The sequence below is a fragment of the Diachasma alloeum genome, unplaced genomic scaffold (genome assembly GCF_001412515.2).
Source record: "Diachasma alloeum isolate Michigan unplaced genomic scaffold, Dall2.0 Dall_scaffold_01260, whole genome shotgun sequence".
In the NCBI taxonomy this organism is placed as follows: Eukaryota; Metazoa; Arthropoda; class Insecta; order Hymenoptera; family Braconidae; genus Diachasma; species Diachasma alloeum.
The window spans coordinates 42,600-64,568 of record NW_021681369.1 but is presented as its reverse complement, the minus strand read 5'-3'; the positions used below and the strand labels follow the sequence as shown (position 1 = coordinate 64,568).

At 37.7% G+C, this 21,969-nt stretch overlaps 1 protein-coding gene across 5 annotated transcripts in view; it reads right to left on the bottom strand.

Moving 5' to 3' along the window:
* The window catches only part of LOC107046270 (F-box only protein 21), a gene marked incomplete at its 5' end in the record, with an annotated part of 94,753 nt that overhangs the window by 32,920 nt on the left and 39,864 nt on the right, over positions 1-21,969 (bottom strand). For all 5 annotated transcript variants that reach the window (XR_001461529.1, XR_001461530.1, XR_001461531.1 and 2 more), the window contains 1 exon segment: positions 13,097-13,306. Coding sequence is in view for 2 of the 5 variants with exons in the window: in XM_015268857.2 (XP_015124343.1) it covers positions 13,097-13,306 (210 nt within the window).

The window sequence follows — 21,969 nt, the reverse complement described above, 5'->3', positions numbered from 1 at the left end:
GAGAGAGAGAGAGAGAGAGAGAGAGAGTGAGAGAGAGAGAGAGTTTTGGTTGTTCCACCTGTTCACTGTTATAATGATCGAGATCTGATTAGTTACGCGATTTTGAGGGTCCATGGAATTATCGCGAAGGAGGGCCTAGTTATGAGTCATCCTTTAATTTTTATGGGATCAACCCTATTGTCAATCCCGCGGTAAATCGATTAGGTCCGGTTGGAATATCGGCGCTCCCAAATTTGGTTGAATTTTTCGGGGTTAACTGGTTACCTTTTGTGTTTTTGGTGGAAGGTCGTTTCAAGCAAGTGCAACCATTGCCTCCGGCGAATCGCCAGGTTAGAGTTTCGTGAGAAAATATTACGATTGTGGAAAATCAATTATTAACAAGTTGTCTGTTAACCTCAGGAATCCCGGAGAACCGATCCGTGGGAGGCGCCGAAAACCCTTCGTAATTATCTGAACGTTCACCTGTTCGGCTCAGTTCAATTCAAATATTAGTTGTTTAGTGTAAATTAATTAATTTCGGGTGAGTTCAGATAGTTGGAATTAAATTAGAGTTGCGCCTTCATTTTCCTTGAGCTCGTTCGGTGATATTCGCAAAATTTCGCGGTCGTAGGCGGGCTTTGGTCAATCAGGCGAATCCTGATTGGCAATTCATCTTCGCACCTCATAACTGTCTCGCTACACTGAGGGGGTCAATTAGTTACGTTTTGACCGTGGTCAAGATTGCGCCGAAAACGGTTTGAAAGTTTAGTGGTAATTCGATTACTTGTTCGGCTTCCCGTGCCCTTGGATTACCTTGGAATGGCGCCAATGGGAAACGATCGAAGCAAGAAACCCTCAAACGTGAGTTCTCGGCCATAATTTTCCATTTTTTCGAACTAATTTTTATTAGCTTCGGCTCTCTCTTTTCGCACACGCATGCCCTCAGCCACGTGTTGCCTCTGTCATTGTGGTTCGTGAGATTCCTTTTTTTTATTTTATAAAATAAAGTGAAATGTCGATCAGGTCGGGATCATTGTTTTTCTCCAGTTAATGTTCGTATTTTACCCGATAATTCGCGTGTTCCGCTCCATCAAATGTGGTGGTTAATTCCCTTAAAAGGGTCATTTCCAGTATAAACTCCGGCTCCGATTATTCAATAACTGGCTCCTTAAATATGGCATTTCGTTTGAGAAATATGAGAACTTTTGTGGTTTTCCGAAAACTCCTCCGGAAAAGGGGGAAATCGGTCTTGAGCTCCACTCGCAGTGGTTTCTGTATTCGCGTCTCTCTCGCCCTCGTGGGGTGTTTTTTGTCTCTCTCTCAGTGGAGAATTCCTCGCTGAGAGTCTCAGCCGTTCAAATGGGACGTATTCCCCTTCCGTCACCCTTCTAAAACCCTCCCCACCTACAAACTGCGGCTATCGCTTTACGCGAGCAATTCCTCCCATGTAAAATCCACCATGGTTAACATGGTGGATTAATTAACCTATTAACCTAAAATTATGAATTTGGGTTTACCGTGTTCGCTAGAGTTGCCCGAGTATTTTGGCTCTGGGTTTTCGAAATTTTACTCTGCCGTTTTTGAGAAATCGCGAGGTTAGTGGTAATGAATTTTTGGGTATGTCGTTTCCCACATGCGTTATACGTATAACACTGGGTTTCAATGTTTCTCTCTCTCTTACTCTCATGGGCATCCGTATATCTCTTCCCGCGATTCCAGGAAATGTCGAATATTTGAGGATTAACTCGTATTTTCGTATCTTTCTCTATTGTTCCCAGGTTTTTCACAATACCTGAGGAATTTTGTTATTCTAGAAATAATAGGAAATAATATTGAGTCAAATTTTTATAAAATTGAGATTCGAATTATTTTCGAAGAAAATAGTAAAACTTCATGTATTTTTGTTAAAAATGAGCATTATCATTATGATTAGTAAGAATTTTTATTTTCTTCATTTCTTTTGTTGTTTCTGTATGAAAATTATGTAAAATTGTTGATTTTGGAATTCAATAATGGAACATGTAAGGATAATGTGGCTTTCCGATCATTTTTGGTTTTCTGACCTTCCAATAACCTCGTTTCCACCCGAAATCCACCCCTCTCGCCACAACCTAGCATACTGAGCGACCCGTGGATATGACCTTTCCCCAAAAAATCTAGTTCTCTTCGTTTTTGGTTTGTCGTTTAGGAATTTTCTGAGTGTTTGGACTGGAAATTCGGGCACTTCCAGTTTGATCATTTCGGCTCAAAATTATCTGGCGCCCATTATTTATTTTATTTTGGGTTAATTTAGATATTGGAGAAGAAGGGCGAAGGTACCAGGCATTTTTAACCCCCAAATAAAAATGTCACGTTACACATCACAAAGGGATAGTTAATTATTAGTATTGAATGCATACTTATTTAGTACAAAGAATAAATTTATTTGAAATAAAGAAATTAGATTGAAATTACATTGAAATGAAGAAATATTCTTGGGCCCGGTTGCGTCAAGCCAGGTTGAAAAAAATGCCCAGTATCGAAATAAATAGAAAAAAACTGCTGGTCAATTTGCATCGGAAGTTCATCAAAGGTATGTTACCAAGAAACGTGGTGTATCGATGTATTATCACTATTTGTCAATAATACACCACTAATTATGAAGTATTTAGTCTATATTCACAACTAAATGGCTGAATGAAAACACTCTACGACGAATTTCTTAAATCGTCGTAGGGCCGGTTGCACCAAGCCCTGTCAGCCAAATAAATTGTCCGAATAAATCTATGTCTGGAGTAAATTTATTCTACAGTTGAATAATTTTAGGAACCCGTTATAGAGTGCTTTCATTCAGCCATTTGGTCATGAATATTGACCAAGTACTTTACAACTAGTGGTAGTATTGGGAATTAGTGAGGATACATCGATACACTATGTCTTTCGGCAAAATACCTTCCACGAACATTCGATCACAATTGCTCACCAGATTATTTTCATTTTTTTTTTTTTTTTTTTTTCATTTATTGCGTCAGAATAGAAGCATTGTAATCGACCAAATTTAAGTTTTCGATTTTTTGTGTTATATCAACACATTATGATCCAAAAGTCCAAAAATACAATTTTTAGACCGCGTCCGTACGTGTGTACGTATGTATGTACGTATGTAACAAACTTTTTCTTCAATTTTTCGCCAGTTCAACAATGAAATTCAATCTTCTTTTTTCCGCAAATGTAGGTCTTACTGAGTCCCATCTACTGCCATTAATTGAAATTCAATTCATTAACGCATTTTTAAAATTTTAGAATTTTTTCAAAAATCGGTTTTTTTACGATAACTAAAAAAATGTTTCAAATTCATTAAATGACGCCTTAAAAAAATTTTTGAGATGCCCTTTCGACCGAGTTCGAAGATGAAGACGATAGCAATAATCATTACTGTGATTTTTGTGAAAATTTGCAAAAAAAAATTTTTTTTTTAATCAGAGTTCCGCAGATATCTTTGGATTCCTGGCCTCGAATGAATTGTATCGTGGCTTGAAATGTTTGTATTGATGTCTTCAAGTGGAAGTTGAACGATGGTTACGATAACTGCCTCCGTTGATTCAATTATTTTATGATAATTTTTAGAAATTTCGAATTTTTCATCAGTTTCCCCGAAAATTAGCTTTTTCATGGTTTCTTCAAATGTGATGTTTCAAACTCAATGAAAACATGAAATGTAGCTTATAAAATGAATGCTGCAAAGGAACAATGAGAGTGATGAAAGAATAATGACAAAAAATAAATAAATAAATAAAAAGTTCTATAAGAGAAAATAATAAGAATAATAATAATTATAAAATTCAACTGAAGAGGAAATTTGATATAATTGATTGAAAAGAAACTTATTCAATTTAATGAAATAAAGTAAAATATAAATCATATACGGAAGAAAAAAAATGCAACATGACCATTCGGGAGCATATTGCCAATTTATTAGCAAAAAAAGCTATACTATATGCTATACATCGGCAATTTCCCACTTGTTTATATTTACTTGACGATGTTCTTAACGGGGCTTGTCGCAACCAGGCCTAAATGTCGAATAAATTTATTCTGACGATTTGTTTGGCTAACAGGGCTTAGTGCAAGCAGTCCCGAATAAATTTTTGCTTTAAAAAAAAAATTTGGTACTTTGTAAATGATAGATTATGCGGGATTGGGACACAATAAATTAACACACTGTATTAACTCATCAAGATTTATTCAATAAAGCACGTCACTCGTCTCGCGTCTAGCGTCCAACACGTCTCGTACAGGAATGTATAGCACACACGCCTCAACCGGCCTGGGACGAGATCTGCGCATGCGCACGATCTCGTTCCCCTCTTAGCTTACACAGATATGTCTTATACTATAGATAATGTTGTATTAGGACCAGGAGCTGGAGCCATATTCCAACACTCCCTCCCGACTGCTTCTGAGTCCTCCATATAAGGCCATCATCAAGTTTACGTACTTTTTCTCTAAACAGACAGTAAGACAATAATTAGATATTTACATTCATTATTTTGTCAACTTGGCGCTTGTGCAGTTCAAACGTCAGAGGTTTGGTAAACACGTCAGCTAATTGATCTCTGGAACTGATCCAGTTTACTTTGATCAGATTGAGTTTCACACATTCTTTAATGTGATGGGCTTTGACATCTACAATATGTCTTAATTTATTTTCCCCATCTACTTCTGCACTACTCGTCGCTGCCTTATTATCGCACCACAATGTCAGGCAATTGGGGTGGAAATATTAATTTCAGAGATTTGAAAATAGACAACATCTTTTGACTCGCTTCGCTCATCGCAACATATTTTGCTTGACAAATAGATAGGGCTACATAAGACTGTTTATGAGTTCTCCAAATAACTGAATGACCAAATAGTTTAATTACAAAACCACATGCAGTCAATAATCCTTTGTAATCAGCAAAGCTAGCATCTGAATATGCTTCAATCACATCAGTCTCACCAGCATATCTTAGACCTAGAGCAGTAGAACCTCTCAAATACCTTAGTACTCTCTTCACCATTTTCCAATCCTCATCTGTTGGACTCACCTGGTGTCTGCTCAACACATTGACCGCGTAGGAAATGTCTGGTTTAGTCGTCCCTGCTAGATATAATAAGCTACCTACTACTTCTCTGTATGGACAATTCATTCTCTCATCTGTCATAACATAGATCTCACCCGCAACGTCCAATTCTCTCAGTTTGCGCTCATGATTCGATGCCTGTGTAGTTAACATTGGAGTTCTTTGAGGATGTGAATTTTCAAACCCGTATTTAATTAATAATTTCTGAACGTATCTTTCCTGACTCAATTTTAATATTCTGTTCTCTCGATCTCGTTTTATTGCGATATTTAAAAATTATTTTGGCTCACCTAGAACAGTCATTTCAAATTCAGAACTCAGTGCTGATTTAACCTCATCCAGCTTAAGTTTATCATTACTCGCCATAATAATGTCATCTACATATAATAATAAGATTAAGAATTTATCCTCACGACTCCAAGTAAATAAGCAAGGCTCTAGATCAGAATTTACAAATCCTACAACAAAGGCTACTTCAGTGAATTTATTGTTCCATCACTTGGGACTAATTCGAAGTCCATAGAGAGACTTCTCCAGCTTACAAACTTTAGTTTCTCTTTCCAGATCAAAATGTGGAGTCCCTTCAGGGATTTCCATGTAAATTTCCTCGTCAATCTCACCATTCAAAAACGCCGTTTTAACGTCCAATTGACATGTATCTCAGTTGTATTTATTGATAATAGCAAATACGGCCCTGACCAAGTGCATTCTGGATACCGGAGCATAAGTTTCTCTTAGTTCGTCAACATTTCGATCTTTAAAACCTCGAATTACTAATCTTGCTTTATGACGTGTCTTGCCTGTCGCTTCNTAGACCTAGAGCAGTAGAACCTCTCAAATACCTTAGTACTCTCTTCACCATTTTCCAATCCTCATCTGTTGGACTCACCTGGTGTCTGCTCAACACATTGACCGCGTAGGAAATGTCTGGTTTAGTCGTCCCTGCTAGATATAATAAGCTACCTACTACTTCTCTGTATGGACAATTCATTCTCTCATCTGTCATAACATAGATCTCACCCGCAACGTCCAATTCTCTCAGTTTGCGCTCATGATTCGATGCCTGTGTAGTTAACATTGGAGTTCTTTGAGGATGTGAATTTTCAAACCCGTATTTAATTAATAATTTCTGAACGTATCTTTCCTGACTCAATTTTAATATTCTGTTCTCTCGATCTCGTTTTATTGCGATATTTAAAAATTATTTTGGCTCACCTAGAACAGTCATTTCAAATTCAGAACTCAGTGCTGATTTAACCTCATCCAGCTTAAGTTTATCATTACTCGCCATAATAATGTCATCTACATATAATAATAAGATTAAGAATTTATCCTCACGACTCCAAGTAAATAAGCAAGGCTCTAGATCAGAATTTACAAATCCTACAACAAAGGCTACTTCAGTGAATTTATTGTTCCATCACTTGGGACTAATTCGAAGTCCATAGAGAGACTTCTCCAGCTTACAAACTTTAGTTTCTCTTTCCAGATCAAAATGTGGAGTCCCTTCAGGGATTTCCATGTAAATTTCCTCGTCAATCTCACCATTCAAAAACGCCGTTTTAACGTCCAATTGACATGTATCTCAGTTGTATTTATTGATAATAGCAAATACGGCCCTGACCAAGTGCATTCTGGATACCGGAGCATAAGTTTCTCTTAGTTCGTCAACATTTCGATCTTTAAAACCTCGAATTACTAATCTTGCTTTATGACGTGTCTTGCCTGTCGCTTCTAACTTGCGTTTAAATATCCATCTCGAATCAATCATATTAGCTTTCTGACCATTTTGATTACAGATAGGTCTGTCTACAATTTTGCATCCATTATTTCTACTCATCGAATTTAATTCCTCGTCTACAGCAACTGTCCATTTATTCTTTTCTACGCCCTGCATGGCATCTTTGAAATTGATTGGATCAGAATTGATATCAGCAAGAAAAGCGTGACAGACCTCGTCAATTGAATTGTCCAGACCTAACTCACCCTCACCCTGTGATAAACAAGCCAAAAATAATCCAGAACTTAAACTCGCGTCGATTGGTAATTTTGTAAGGTTTGATTCTTGCGCTGTTTCACTGGTGGGTTCATCGACCTCTTTTATCTCTGACTTTGGAGTCACCTTTCTCGGCCTACCCCTTTTTCTCTTCGCTACTCCCTCCGATTTGTATGTCTCATCAATTTCGCTAGAACCCTTGTCAAAACCTACAAACCAATCATTTTTGTTCATCACTTCTTGAACTTCCGGGACATCTTTGATCTCACTTCTCTTGTACTTATCACTATAGACCTTTTTCTCATTGAACCTGACATGTCTACTTTCATAGAATTTGCCTTCTTCTGGTTTCAGCAATATGTATCCTGTTGGAATGTAACCAACCAGAACACCTCTCACACCTATTGCTCTAAATTTAGGTCCTACTTTTCTCTGAACTTTCATGTACGCCAAACAGCCAAATCTCTTTATCTGATTAATATCAAAGCTATGTTTCGGTATAAACTCTTCTAATGGAGTTTTCATCTCATTAGATTTGTGAGGAGTTCGATTGTACGCGTATACAGCGGCAGACAGAGCCAGATCCCACATGTTTTCTGGTAGTTTCGCGTCAAACATGTACGTACGGAACTTTTTCTGGATTGTCTGGTTGTATCTTTCTGAGACGCCATTATGTTCCGGAGTGTCAGAACTCGCCAGTTGTAATTCCGCACCTAATCTTTTGAACACCTCAACTGTATGTCCTCCGCTAAATTCTGTCCCTTGATCTGACCTAAGATAACAGACCTTCGCATCGTATCCCAACAAGTTTCTACAACTCCTGACAAACATTTCAAAACACCGACCTGTTTCACTCTTCGCTCTCATCTGGTATGCTATTGCAAATCTCGATTTATCGTCAATGAAGACTGATATAAACCTGTATCCTTTCGGATATGTGGTTGGAGATATTGGCCCCATTACGTCAGAGTGTATTACTTGCAAAGGTTCTGTTGCTCGACTTCTTATCTTTGGGAATGGCAATCTGTTGAATTTAGAAGCTAAACAAACCTCACACTCCATTATTGACTCGTCAAAAATCACGTCTCTTAATTCTTTGTTATCCGGGAATTTCAATTGAATTGCTTTGAGATATGCTATTGAAACATGACCAAATCTAGCGTGTCACAATAATGCTTTATTATGATTACTACGAAGTTTATCGTTATCATCCACAAACGTATCAAAAGTCTCGTCACTTTCGTAAAGTCTCACCTCATCTGCATTATTTATTTTCCTGTCCCAAATTGAGAAATCAAAGTTCGAGTGTAGGAGAGGATCTAAAGTTGATTTGGAGTTCTCTATACTACCCAAATTGTCGTCTCGTCAAACTTCAGTTTGTTTACTCTCTATCGCCTCGGTTGATGATTCTACAATTTGCTCGCCACCCTTAATTGGGATTTCCTTACCCGAAACTTCACCTAGCTTAGCTGTGACACTACGCGTCATAAATTTTCTGATCTCAGTCTCACCTCCTACCATATTGGCTATAACTCGTCTAGTTGTATTCTTCTGGAATTGTTTACTGACCTGACTATACTTATTTATTTTCAAATCGATAATCCAATATGGTTTTCTATACACACCGGAGATAAATAATTCATTAGAATCTGGGTTAAAGATGTCTATTCTCTTGTCGTCCAGATAAATCCCAAGACCCATTTCTGCGAAACGTCTTAGTGACAGTAAGTTAGCTTGAAGAGCATCAACAAATATAACCTCGTCTATACAAATTTCTTTCCATTTAACAATTCGATTTCTACCTGACCTACTCTCTCCATTTTCAAGTCCACATTTTTATTTTTATTTGCACATTTAATCACACCCTTTGTTTGCTCGTCAATCGACTTGAATGTTAGCTTCGAATTTGTTAAGTGCTCAGTAGCACCAGAATCTGCTAGAAATTTAGTGATAAACTTATTTTTATGGAGATTTACTCCCTCATGCATTGCCTGACCTACACATGGTTTATCATTCACGTCTATGTATTCTTCTGAACAGTTCTCAATTGACTCACCCTTTTCTTTGTTATCTGTTCCTGAGGTTTTGCTTGAGTCTTCCTTACTGATTTTTTATGGACTTTGGACTTAGAATACCTGTTATCTCCTTTGCCTATTGGCTTGTTAAATCGACCCTTTTTCCCACCTATAGAGTCATTCGCATTATCTGACCTTCTCTTCAATGACCCGATTGCACGCCCAGATCCACGAAAAACTCTTCCACGCGAACTGTGATTTTCAGTATCTACTTTTGACTTGTATGCCTCACCTGATTTTGGACAGTCTCGACCAAAGTGATCAAAACCTCCACACTCGAAACTTCTCGCACTTTGAGCTGCAAAGTTTGCGGTTCTTACCTCACTGCTGTTAGACTCGTCCTGCTTCCTGATCGCTTCTTCCTGTCTCATAACAGTTTTCAATTGGTCATAAGTCAGGGGTGCATTTACAAAATAAATCATCAGGTGCATTTACGTAATTACTAATAACTTCTTCAAATTTATCGCAAAACTCACCAGCTATACATTTGGTAATATCATACCTCATGTTTGTAATTTCCAGTCTTACAGAGGCTGCGGAAATGCTGTTCTCATATTTCTTGATTTCTTTGAATTTCTTTAATATTTCAACAGGATCTTGCATTGATACTACTTTAGAATGATAATTTTTATCTATGTGATTAATCAATATATCTCTCACCTCGAATTTATGCTCGTCCAAAGTCTTTTGATCTCCTCTAAATTTTATACTACTATCTATAACATGTAATAGCTTGCGAGATCTTACTTCTGATTTGAAATAATCAAAGAAATGTTCAAATCGAGTATTACTATCTAATTTATAATCTCGTTTAACTGATGGCCCCTCGTCTATGAGATCTAGTTTAATAGTTTCTGCAACCACATTAACATTACGTTCTTTGGTGCTTCCACTATTTTGATTCAGTATTTGTGATTCTAGTTGTTCCAACTGTCTTTTAACAATATTCTGAATTTTCTCGTCCAACTCCCCATCCTCGTCAAGATCTCTGCCATTATCTGATAAATCTGACCAATTTCTCACCTCATTACCATTGTCCTCATATTCAGCCCACGTCAACAGTTTCTCCAGATTTTGTTCGATGCTGGAAAGTCTGTCATCCTGATCATTTTTCAATTCGTGTACCTCTTCTCTCACCTCTTTGATGATATCCGGCAAAAAGCGACTTGTGTTGCTCTGAATATTCACAACTTTGACAAGTGCACTGGTCACCGAGTCCAGTTTTGTACAAATTAATTCTAGCTTGTCTTGCACTGGAATTTCAGTTCGCGATTTATTAGTATAATTCTTCGTTGGATCTTTTGGGTGAGTTTGTTCTGGGTACTTTATTTGAACTTTTGGTTCTAGGTATTCAGTACTTTTAATTTGGGGTTTATTGTTACCTGTTTTGAGAGCATCAGCTACTACTGACTCATCTCTATCTCGTCCGGCCGACACACCTGATCTTTTCTCCACGTCCTCGTCATTCTCGTCAACCTCATCGCCCTTACCATTCTCTTCAATTTTCTTACCCCCGTCCATGCTCTCTACACGTCGCCATTCCAGTGGACTCTACTTTATGTTTTATATACGCGTCACCATCTCAGTGGGCTCTACTTTATGTATTACTACGCGCCGCCGTTCCAGCGACGCACCCACCATGCTAACCGACCCCCCTCACTGCTCGACCCTCATTAAATTCCTCTTCAAATTCCTCTAAAAATCTTTATTTTTAATGTTTTTCAGCTCACCAACTCTACTAGCCCCATATACATGAAAAACTTGATTCACGTCATTGTTTTAATTTAATTTTTCCCAACTTTTTAATTGACTTTTATTTAGGCTTCTAACGAAAATTGTTTTAGACGTGTCGGTGACTCATGGTTGTCGGCCATTTTTGTGTCCGATTTACTCGTTGTTCCCGCCAAGCTTTCGGGATGATGTAATTTTATTGCCGTCCTGGAGACGCTTGTTTCTTTGATTTTTCTTTTTCCACCTGTGTAAATCACTTTACTTACTCGTCTTTTCCTGTTGACTTTCCATTTTCTCGTCTCTCTGGCCTCAAATCATACTGCTCAGTCCACGTGGTAATCCTGGCTTCCACTTGAGTTTTTCCTTTTCACTTATTCACAGTTTATTCACAGTTTATTTTATTGCGCACTTGAAGTGTGACTGGCAGCCCATAACCTGATAGATTATGCGGAATTGGGACACAATAAATTAACACACTGTATTAACTCGTCAAGATTTATTCAATAAAGCACGTCACTCGTCTCGCATCTAGCGTCCCACACGTCTCGTACAGGAATGTACAGCACACACGCCGCAACCGGCCTGGGACAAGATCTGCGCATGCGCACGATCTCGTTCCCCTCTTAGCTTACACAGATATGTCTTATACTATAGATAATGTTGTATTAGGACCAGGAGCTGGAGCCATATTCCAACAGTAAATAAACCTATTTATTTGATTCAAATAAATCAATTTCCTGTGCGCAAAACATTCACGTCTCTTCCACCCTATGATGACGGTTTTATCCACAAAGTCTTCAAAATTACAATGAATTTTGAATGTGCTCGAAAAACGTTATTGTCTTCATTTTAAGTTGGGTTCCAATAATTTTTTCCCCATTATTTTCATTTTATTCTTGTTCAATTTATTTTTATTGCGTTCGGGGCCCAAGATTCATCCTCCACCCCGGTGCATTTTTTATTATTTTAATAAGAAACAATATTTCTTATCAAAATAAGAAAAAAAAATTCTCATTAAAATAAGAAACAATATTTCTTATTTAAATATTATTTCTAATGTTATGGTTCTTCCTAATGTTAATGGTTATTTCTAATGGGCCATCTTGAGTGGAACCATTTCGATCAATGAAGACTCACAAACAGAAATCAAGCAGAAAATTTCTAATAGGCCTCAAATTGGATACCTTGAAAGTATTGACTCACTTGGAGGCCCGTTATAAATGACAATTAAGACGTAATAATATTACAAGCATTACGAATGGGTTTTCCATTGGGGCGCATCATTTGTTGAAAGCATTCATTCATTTTGTGGCGCACAGAAGACATCTCCAATTGAGCCATTTAGAATCTAAATTTTAGGTTAATGACGGCTCAAGCAGGCAATAGTGAAGCAGAAAATTTCTAATGGGCCTTAAAATGAATCCCATGATGCCTGGAAAGTAGTGTCTCATTTTCGGGCCCATAGAATAAGGACCAGTTGTTGGTTAAGGCGACCATGGTTGGACTTCGGCTAAAGTAAAGTTAGTTACGAATTAAGATCTCCGATTGGCTCAGTGGTGGGGGATATTAACTTGACTTCAACCAAAAGTTAACCTTGGTTCAATTAAACAAAAAACTGGCCCTAAATCTTGAATTAAACTATTCAGATCACTAACAATCCAGGTCCTTTCTAGTCAATCAGGAAATTACTGAATGACGGAGAGTATTTTTGGTTGATTTTAAAATGAAGGATATCTGTCCCCAAGGGCAACCACCGACACTAGGGTTCGAGGAACTTGACACACTGCTACGCTCCCCTGACCATATTTGACGTCCTGGGAAATTCGGGAGAATTCAGGAACAATAAAATTATTTTCCTGCAGAAAATTGTCACATATTTAGTTCTTTACTTTTGTGCACTGATTATTTTCATTCGACCCCATTCGTCTGCTAGATGAACGCCCTAATCTAAAAAAATCGATTTTTTGGTCAAAATATTTGAGCAGAAATTTGTTTTTCCGTAAACGAAAGGCACATAAAAAGCACGTATTTTTGAGCTAATTGCTGACCCAATCGGATGACCCTGGTCTGCTAATTTCACGGAGCTGAACATCAAATTGAACAATGTACATTTTGTTTTACTGATTTCAGTGTGTGTAATAAGTCATTGTGTGTAGTAAGGTCAATTTGTCGAGGAAATGTTGGGTCAATGGTAAAGTCGTATTCATTACCTTTTGTATATCTTTAAGCACTTGAACCAGCTCCATTAAATCCATTTGATGCAGAATGTAGAACCTTGCTAAATGGAGTATCGTTGATGTGTCATGAGGTCTTACCAAGTGCAAAAGCTCCAGAGCAGAGCGCAAACGTGCCGCTCGACCGTTTAAATGGGTTCTTTGTCTGCCAGCGACTTCAAGGTTATTCGCCATCCTCTGAACGACCTAGAATTACATCAATACGGAGATTAATCAAATTTTATATCAAATTTTAACATGCCAGGTTAAGATCCATTTCTGTATTTAAGTAATCAAATGCAATGAGTCAAATGTGTCAGCTTTTTTTCATCACGTGATTATCTTGAAATTGATCTTAAAATACAGTAAAACTTTAAAGACAGAATATTCCCATTTGGACTATTTTCCAAGAAAGAATGCTGGGATCCTTCAAAAAGAATATTTTCACGGGAGGGCGGGAGTGCGGGCATCAGACTTTTTCTCTGAAAAGTCTTGTAGGATATAAGGTGGTTGTAGGTAGGGAAGGTATCGAACCACTACGCGAGACAATGGTTGCAAACTAGATAATTAGTTTATTATCGGTGTATGATTATGTATAAGTGAGTTGGTATGAATATATACATGGTGAGAGGTGGAGATGTCCACTGAGTGGCGAGAGCCAGCCGACTTCTCTAGCGAGAATGATTGCGACACCTGAGGTGTAAATGTGGTCCTCAGGTGTGAGAGAGGACTTTGATCGTCCCACGTTAGATGTAGTGAGGCGCTGTATGACTCCCTACTTTAGTAAAAAAAACGTAGTTTTTTTTAAACTGAAACATGAAGCAAAAAAATAATAAAATGAACATAACAAGTGACACTGATTCGAAACTCGTATTTTATAACTTGAGGAGAGTGGCAGACCTCTATTCAAGGCTCAAGGATGAGATTCCGATGCTGGATAGGTCTGAGGTGGTTTATCGAATCCCCTGTGAATGTTAGAAATGTTATATCGGGCAGACGAAGTGGAGGCTTGGGGACCGAGTTCGCCAACACAAGAATGACTGTGCACCTGATAAATATTTGAAGAAAGAGAAGACTGCGTTGGAAACTCATCATTTCGACCTGGATCACAGGTTTCAGTTTTTAGATGTGACCATCCTGAATTCGGAGGATAATTGGAAGAAACGGAACATCTCAGAGATGATTCATATTTGCATGAACTATACAGTGAATAAGCGAGAAGATACCCAGAGCTCAATCCGAATGTATCAGGGCTTCTTGTCTAGGTGGAAGGAAGGTGGGTATCGTAGGAGTTGATGGTGTGGGTCCATTGTTAACGGGATCGTTTGATAAATCAGCTTAGGTGTCTCCGGGGTGATTGATAAGCTGCCTAATTCTGCGTGTTTTTATTTTTGTGTTACGGATTCGGTATTCAACACTAATATATCTAATATTTATAATGACTTCATACTATGATTGTCAAGGTATTTGTTCAGTCATTTGTGTTTATTAGGTGCTAAAAAATTATATTCAGATTATTAGACGGACGTTTGACGTTTTGGAGGTTAGGTTCGGCATGTCCCCTAACTTGTTTACAATTTCTTAATCGATGAATTTTTTATTATAAATATTAATTAATTTTCTGGTATTTGCTGGTTTTCAGAGCCTGAGGAAGATTAAATATTAATCGAAACGTCGCAAATGACAATCAAATAGTCGTGTATACTCATTTTCTCCAATTTTCCATGATCTACATTCAGTAATGATAAACATGGAGATGAATCACAGCATCAGTCAACAAATTAAATATCTGAAGTTGTTCGTTCTATTAGGTGTATGACTTAATTCTCGGCCCCTAGATTAAGTTGATGAGAACACCTATTTGAATTTCAAAAAATTTCCGCAATAAAGAGTGTTTTGAAGCCCCATCTGTGAGCTATCAAACAACTCAAGTCCGATTGTGGTCTGATTAACACAACCTCAAAAAACATAGTAAATAAAAATATCGTTCGACAAGCAGCACTTGAGGCCCTTCTCTTCTTTTCACATTCCAACTTGGAAAAACTGCTGCAGAAGCACAAGAAATGATTTGTTCGGCCTTGGGAGAGAGTGCTGTGTATCTTATAGGACATGTAAAAAGTGGTTTAAAAAATTTCAGAAAGGAAATTTTAATCTCCAGGATGAAGAACGTCCTGGGCAACCAAAAAAAGTTGAGGACGAGGAGTTGGACAACCTACTCAATGAAAATCCCTGTCAAACACAACAAGAGCTTGCTGATACTCTCGGAGTGACTCAATCAGCTATTTCAAGGCGTTTAAGAAGAATTGGGAGGATACAGAAGTAAGGTCATTGGGTGCCCCATCATCTTATCTCAAAAAACGAAGTCGACGGTGTAAAATTGCCATATGCCTACTAACCAAATTCAAACAAAAAGACTTTTTACATAAAATTGTGACTGGGGATGAAAAGTGGATATGTTACGACAATCCTGAGAGACCAAAGTCGTGGATTTATCCGGAGGAGCCATCAACGAGTACTGCAAAACCGAACATTCACGGGAAAAAATTATTGTTGTGTATTGGGTGGGATTCCAAAGGTGTAATCTATTATGAGATACTCGAACAGGGGGGAACCGTCACTGCTAAGTGTTATCAGGAGCAAGTGGTGAAATTGAGTGATGCTATTGAGGAAAAGAGACCTTTTAGTGGTAGTGGTACGAGGCAAGTAATTTTGGTGCAGGACAACGCGCGGCCACAGACAGCAATAGAAACCGTGAAAGTTATCTCCATGTTGGGCTGGGAAATTCTCCCACATGTGGCGTATTCTCCAGACCTTGCGCCTTCTGACTACCATCTTTTTCGGGCGCTACAACATTACCTGGTGGATACCCAGTTCCAATCTCCTGAAGAAGTCCGGCAGAGCATTGATGACTTGATCCAGTCAAAACCACCATCTTTTTTCCGAGCCGGAATACGACAATTGCCCGATAGATGGGAGAAATACGTGCAAAATGACCGTGATTATTTTCAAGATTGTATCTGAAAATAAGATCTGTATTCATTTTTTTATAAGTAAATGTCAAAATTGTCGAAAAAAGGCCGAGAATTAAGTCATACACCTAATATTTGAATGACATTCCTCCTCTTCTATTCAGCTTCCCAACCCTAAGGGAGGAAGTTATTTCAATTGAAATCGAAATACATGGTAGCTTGTCATCCGAGAAAAGTTTTGACTCCGACTGTACAAAACATCAGACCGAATGCGTCGCGTATCTACGATAAATGTACGGATGCTCGTCCCTGTCCCTATGCTCGGTCAGATGTCGCGAGGTACATCATTTTGAAAGTCTTAAGAATCTGTTACGTTGAATACGATCGGAGTCATTGTTTTAGTCGATAAGGCAAGTTATCGACACCAATGAACAATAATTTATTGAATAATAAGAGAAAAATTCCATTCACATCAACTGGCGCAAGATAAGAAACTCACAATTTTAAAATGTTGATATCTCCGTTATAATGGTAAAATAGGATTAAAAATCCCTTCTCTGAGGTTTCAGATACTTAAAAATTCAATAAAATGCATAAATTATACTATGTGACGTGATAAATTCATCACAAATATTTATTCTTTATTATCGACCGTTCTGCGTGTGGGTTTGTGGTTATGAATCACTAGACGGGAAGTCATCAACCGATAGCAAGAGTGATGATGCCGCGAGATTCGAGAGAAACGAGACGACAGACATGACGAGACGAGACGGCAAGAGTCATTCGAGACAATGACAGAAACGAGACGAGACGAGAAAAGCCGGTCGAGAACGAAAGAAACGAGAGGCGCGCCGAGAGTCGGCAGGGCCTACCCCTCTATGCCCCTCTATGTATTTTTTCCGTCCAAATTGGATTATAGAGATGAGATAAGGGGAGATGAGACGAGAGAATTTCTCGATTCTCAACGAGACGAGAGAAGAAATTGCTCTCGTATTTCAATATGAGACGAGATGAGAGAATGGTTTCCTAGCAACGAGACGAGACGAGAGGATACAGTTTCTTGTCTCGTCTCGCGGCATCACTGAGCAAGAGTCATGAGAGAGAACTTGGGTTTTTCTTTTTTAATTTTGTGTATTATTTTGAATCGCATTCGGCGCCATCACACCTATGCTAAGGGAGCCACCGTCTTCGAGAGACGTCGGGATGTCGAGGGTTGTCGAAAGACTCCGAGATAGCTTCGGGGCCTTCGTGAGAGCCTCGCGGGCATTCGTGTTCCCCAGAGGGCGCCAGCTCCTGGACAGTTTTGAGCGAGGAAGTGACGCAGTGGCCCACTTGAAGAATAATACATGTTTTGCAACCAACTGTCAATTGGTAACGGACTAAACCGATGAAAAAATCACTGTAACGGTTGGGCTCTCCAATTGAAATATAATTTTATGCTTCGAGATATTTTTAGTATCGTCTTATCACAAAATAGGATACTCACGATGCCATTAGTTCGGATATAACCTTTCCGTTTAACTGAACTCACGAGACGAGCATAGGAACATGTGTCAAACGGGCATGAGGACAAGTGAGCCTGCGTAGGGACATTGGTCTTCCCACATTTATAAACGATTATATATTAAAAAATAGTAATTATCAAGATTAATATGATTGAATTCCAATTCTGGAGGTTTTCTCTTTGGATATCTAATTTACACCATCGCATGTTCACGACCATTTCGAAAGAAATATTTGTAATGATTATTCTTTGGTCTCAACAAATAACCAATAACCCTAACCCGAAAATTCTCGATTATCCAAACAAGGCCAAATCATTACCTTCGTTCTCGTAACCCCACAAATCTGAAACGCCAAAACCAAAACGACAAAACTGAATTCCGGGAACAATAAGCAGCTCATTTCATCCTTGCTTCGAACATTTAGGGCGCCCCATGATTTTTAGCAACGCGGAATCGACGAGCCGTAAACGGAACCGTATTTATTTGAAACTAAATACTGATTCCCCCAAAAATTCAATAACAACAAGAAACGTAACAAAAACTATATGCAGAAATGTGAATTACGAGGGTACGGGATTTACTCGATTGCTCAATGTGCGGATCATGAGGAGAGGGGTGGATGCGTGGATGAGAAAATGAGTAAATCAAAAACCGATAGTCTAGAGAGGGACCAAAAACTAATATCTTAGACTCTATTCGGGGAAAGGTATAGGTTGATAATCGAATAATAAAATTTAATTGTACTGACGGGTTCCGCTATTGCCAAATTATTACCAACTCCGGAATTTTCCAAATTACAAAAAATTAACAAAACGTGACTCGAAGTAATTTCAAATAATCATAAATTCTGGTGAATAATTCGAAAGGACTCACAAAACTAAAGATATCTTAGTGGATATCATCCACCAAAAGATAGTAAAAAAGAGCTAGAGAGCTTGAATCTGCCACGTGGCCGCTTCACCGGAAGGGAGCATTTCGTAACCGGAAATGGAGGTTTTCTCCACCGAAATGGGTAGTTTCTGGTATTATACGATTTGTAGACAAACAGGTAGCTATTTAACTAACGCAAGAGAATTTAAATGATTTTATTATTGTGGATTCCAACCATTAAAGTGAAATGGAACAGTAGGTATACAGGGCCGATTCTGGATAATGTGCTGAGTCACTCACTCTGGTGTTGTAAGTGATAAAGGATCCTCAGCTGCGTTTTATATTTTAGATGTATCATGATGTCCGGTGGAAAAATTAAATTAAATTGAATTTTTGCAGTTTCTGAAATATATCGCATGCATCCTAAAGACAAAGAATGGTAGTTGATGCAGTTTCTTTCTTAGCCATGAGTATCATTATCCAGCTCCATGTAACTCATGTAAAGAAAAATTCTTATGAACAATGAAAATGTTTTGCCATTTCATATGTAATGTCCAAAATTTTTATGATAATTTAAATTTAAAAGATGAAAATATAGACATAATGTAAAACAAAAAAAAAATTGTGAAAGCATTTCCATCATCTGAGCTTAATAATTCCAAAAATAATGGAAATGAGAGCAAGAATGATGAAAATGCTCCATCACCATCCCCCCATTACACAATACCAAGGTTCGCACGCACAGAAACGATCGAAAACCAAATAATCAAAAACCCAAAGGCCGAGTGAACTACTTCCCCAATAAAAATCAACAGAGTGGGAAAAGTCATACATTTTCCACCAATTAAAAATGGTCTCGTTGGAGCCCATGTGACAAATGACCCCAAAATTCATATTAAAATACCAGAAAAAACAATTTGAGTGAGTCTTGAAGCAGCCGCGGATCAATAGTAATTGTGGTGGAAGTAGTTCATTTAATCGATCCGGTTTTTCAATCTTTCCGTTGGTAGCAGTGCAAAGTCGATGTTACGCAGAATAGTTATAAAATAATAACGAACAATTGATTTTATCCGGGGATAAAGTTCCTTTAATCGAGAGTGGTGTCTCTTCTTACATTTAAGGAATTAGACTATTGTGAAGTGAACATAATAGCTTTTAGCTTGACTAATTACTGGTGAGGAAATCTCGGATTTATCCAAGGATCTACACATAAAACTATATAACTGTAAAAAGCCGATTTAACTGTGAGTAACATAATCTGCGATATAAGACCAAAATTAGATCCTTCAGATCATTCCAGGGGTAGAGAAATGCGAAATAATTCAGTTGTTAAATTTTTGTTATTTAAATACTTTTGTTTCGGTAAATTAAATTAACTCAGAATTCGAAATTAAAATCAAATTCAACTCTAAATCTTTTGAGATCCCTAAATTGAATCGTCTGCCCAAATAATAAAATTCCTTTCCGCCAGGAAAATTCCAGTTAAAGCCCATCTGACAATTTCCCTTATTATTGAAAGATAAGAGTATAAACTTTGCGTCGTCCAATAAATCTAATTTTTAATAATTTTAGCCTTGTTTTCAATGTAATAATTAAAACTTGTCCTTTCGACGCTTAAATCTTTCTCTGGACATAACACCATACGACATTGTTTACTTTTGTATTTGGCTTCTCCGAGGTGAGCAATGATTCCTCGTCTTTGAAGTTGCCAGAGATAGATAATGATACTCATGTCAAAAGGAAGAAACTGCATCAACTACCATTCTTTTGTATGTAAGATGCATGCGATATATGTCAGAAACTGTAAGAACTCAATTCACTTTAATTTCTTACAGTAGACATCATGATGCACTTATCATTTACTACGCCAAAGACTCATCTCTCAGCTGTGAACTATCAGTTATGAGAAGACAGTTTGTCGCGGTCATTGTCACCTGATGGAGAAAAAAACAATAGAAAAGAAGACCACCCTCATGCTCTACATAAACAGTAACATCTTTGCTCGATATCAGATCACTTTTGCCCTTGTGCGGTGTCGTAGCAGTAATCAAGTTCGCATCTTATTAGTGCCGTGCTCTAATTTCATTTTGACAACTTTATATTAGGAATGTAAGTATACACCCTAAGTGATTTGTTTTATTACTTACGATAAATCTGAACGTTTGTTATTTTATTTCCCTAATGATTGATTCCAAAGCGTACAAGTTGAATATACCGGACTTTAGTGAAATTCGCAAAATGAATACTCAGTGGCTACTCATTCATCTATTTTTCATTTTTACAGTGTAACATTTTTTTTAGAGTTCATTTGAATCGAATTTATTTCATTTTGTTTTTGTGATTTTGAATTGTACCTATAATTGTCTTAATTCAGTTTTAAACTTTCCAAGATGTTTTGAGCATCGTGGGGAGTGATTTGCAAATATTTTCACAATCTACTCAAAGGAATACAATTGAAAAATCTCGAAGAATTCTTCAACTCGCATTATTTATTTTTAATCAAATTGCAGTTTGTATTTTCTCAATTCAGTTTTCAACTTTTTTAAAAGAGTGATTGGCATTTGTTTACATATAATTTGGAATAATTCCTTCACTTATTTCATTAAAAAAAAAAAAAATTAATGTTTGTTTGCTCTTATAATTTTTTAATTTTTCGATAATTTCCTCGATTCAATTATAACGTTTTAATGTTTTTATGAAATTTTAAACAGGATGCGAACTGATTGAAATTTTCCAAATTCCATATCATGCAATATAATTGGAAAATTGTCAATACTACAATCATTTTCATTTAGAATTATTTGTCACCATCTCTACCTATATTTCATACATCAATTTTTTTTACTCATATTATTCATTCCCAGCTACATTTCAGATGGAGAACTTCTTTGTTGTGATGAATATACCACAGCATAGAAGTGAGATCAACGACCTTTTGGACACGATGGTTGAGTCATATACACCAGGTGGTGAGCTTTATGCTTCACTCGCAGGAGTGACGGTTCAAATGTTTTTATGTGCTCATGGGAAATATTGGCTCATCCCAGAAGGGAAAGAATTTGTTGACGACTGCGATCAGTTGAATGCTCCACAAGCACCACCTGCATTTCAAGGATTCAACTCTGAAGATACCAATGGAACAGGATCTCCAACACCAGCAACATGCCCAGCACCTGCAGTATGCTTAGTAGCTCCGCTCTCTTCTCAATCCTCTGAATCGCCAGAACCTTCACAACCATCATCTCCACCAGTTCGAGTAGGTGAACTACTACCAACACCTCCAGTTGCATCATCTCAGAACCAACAAGTGGACTCTACAACCGAAGCACGGGAGGATCGAATATCAGAATTAGGAAATTTTCGTTTTAAATACCTTTATATCCCTGCACAATGGATGGAGCGTTACCCTGCGAGTTTATTAAGCGAGCTCGTCAGGACCCTGGTCCCCACTTATCGAGAGTGACTGCAGATTTATGTCACTCTGGTTGGAGTTAGAGCTCGACGGTATAAATGCCTTCATGGTCGA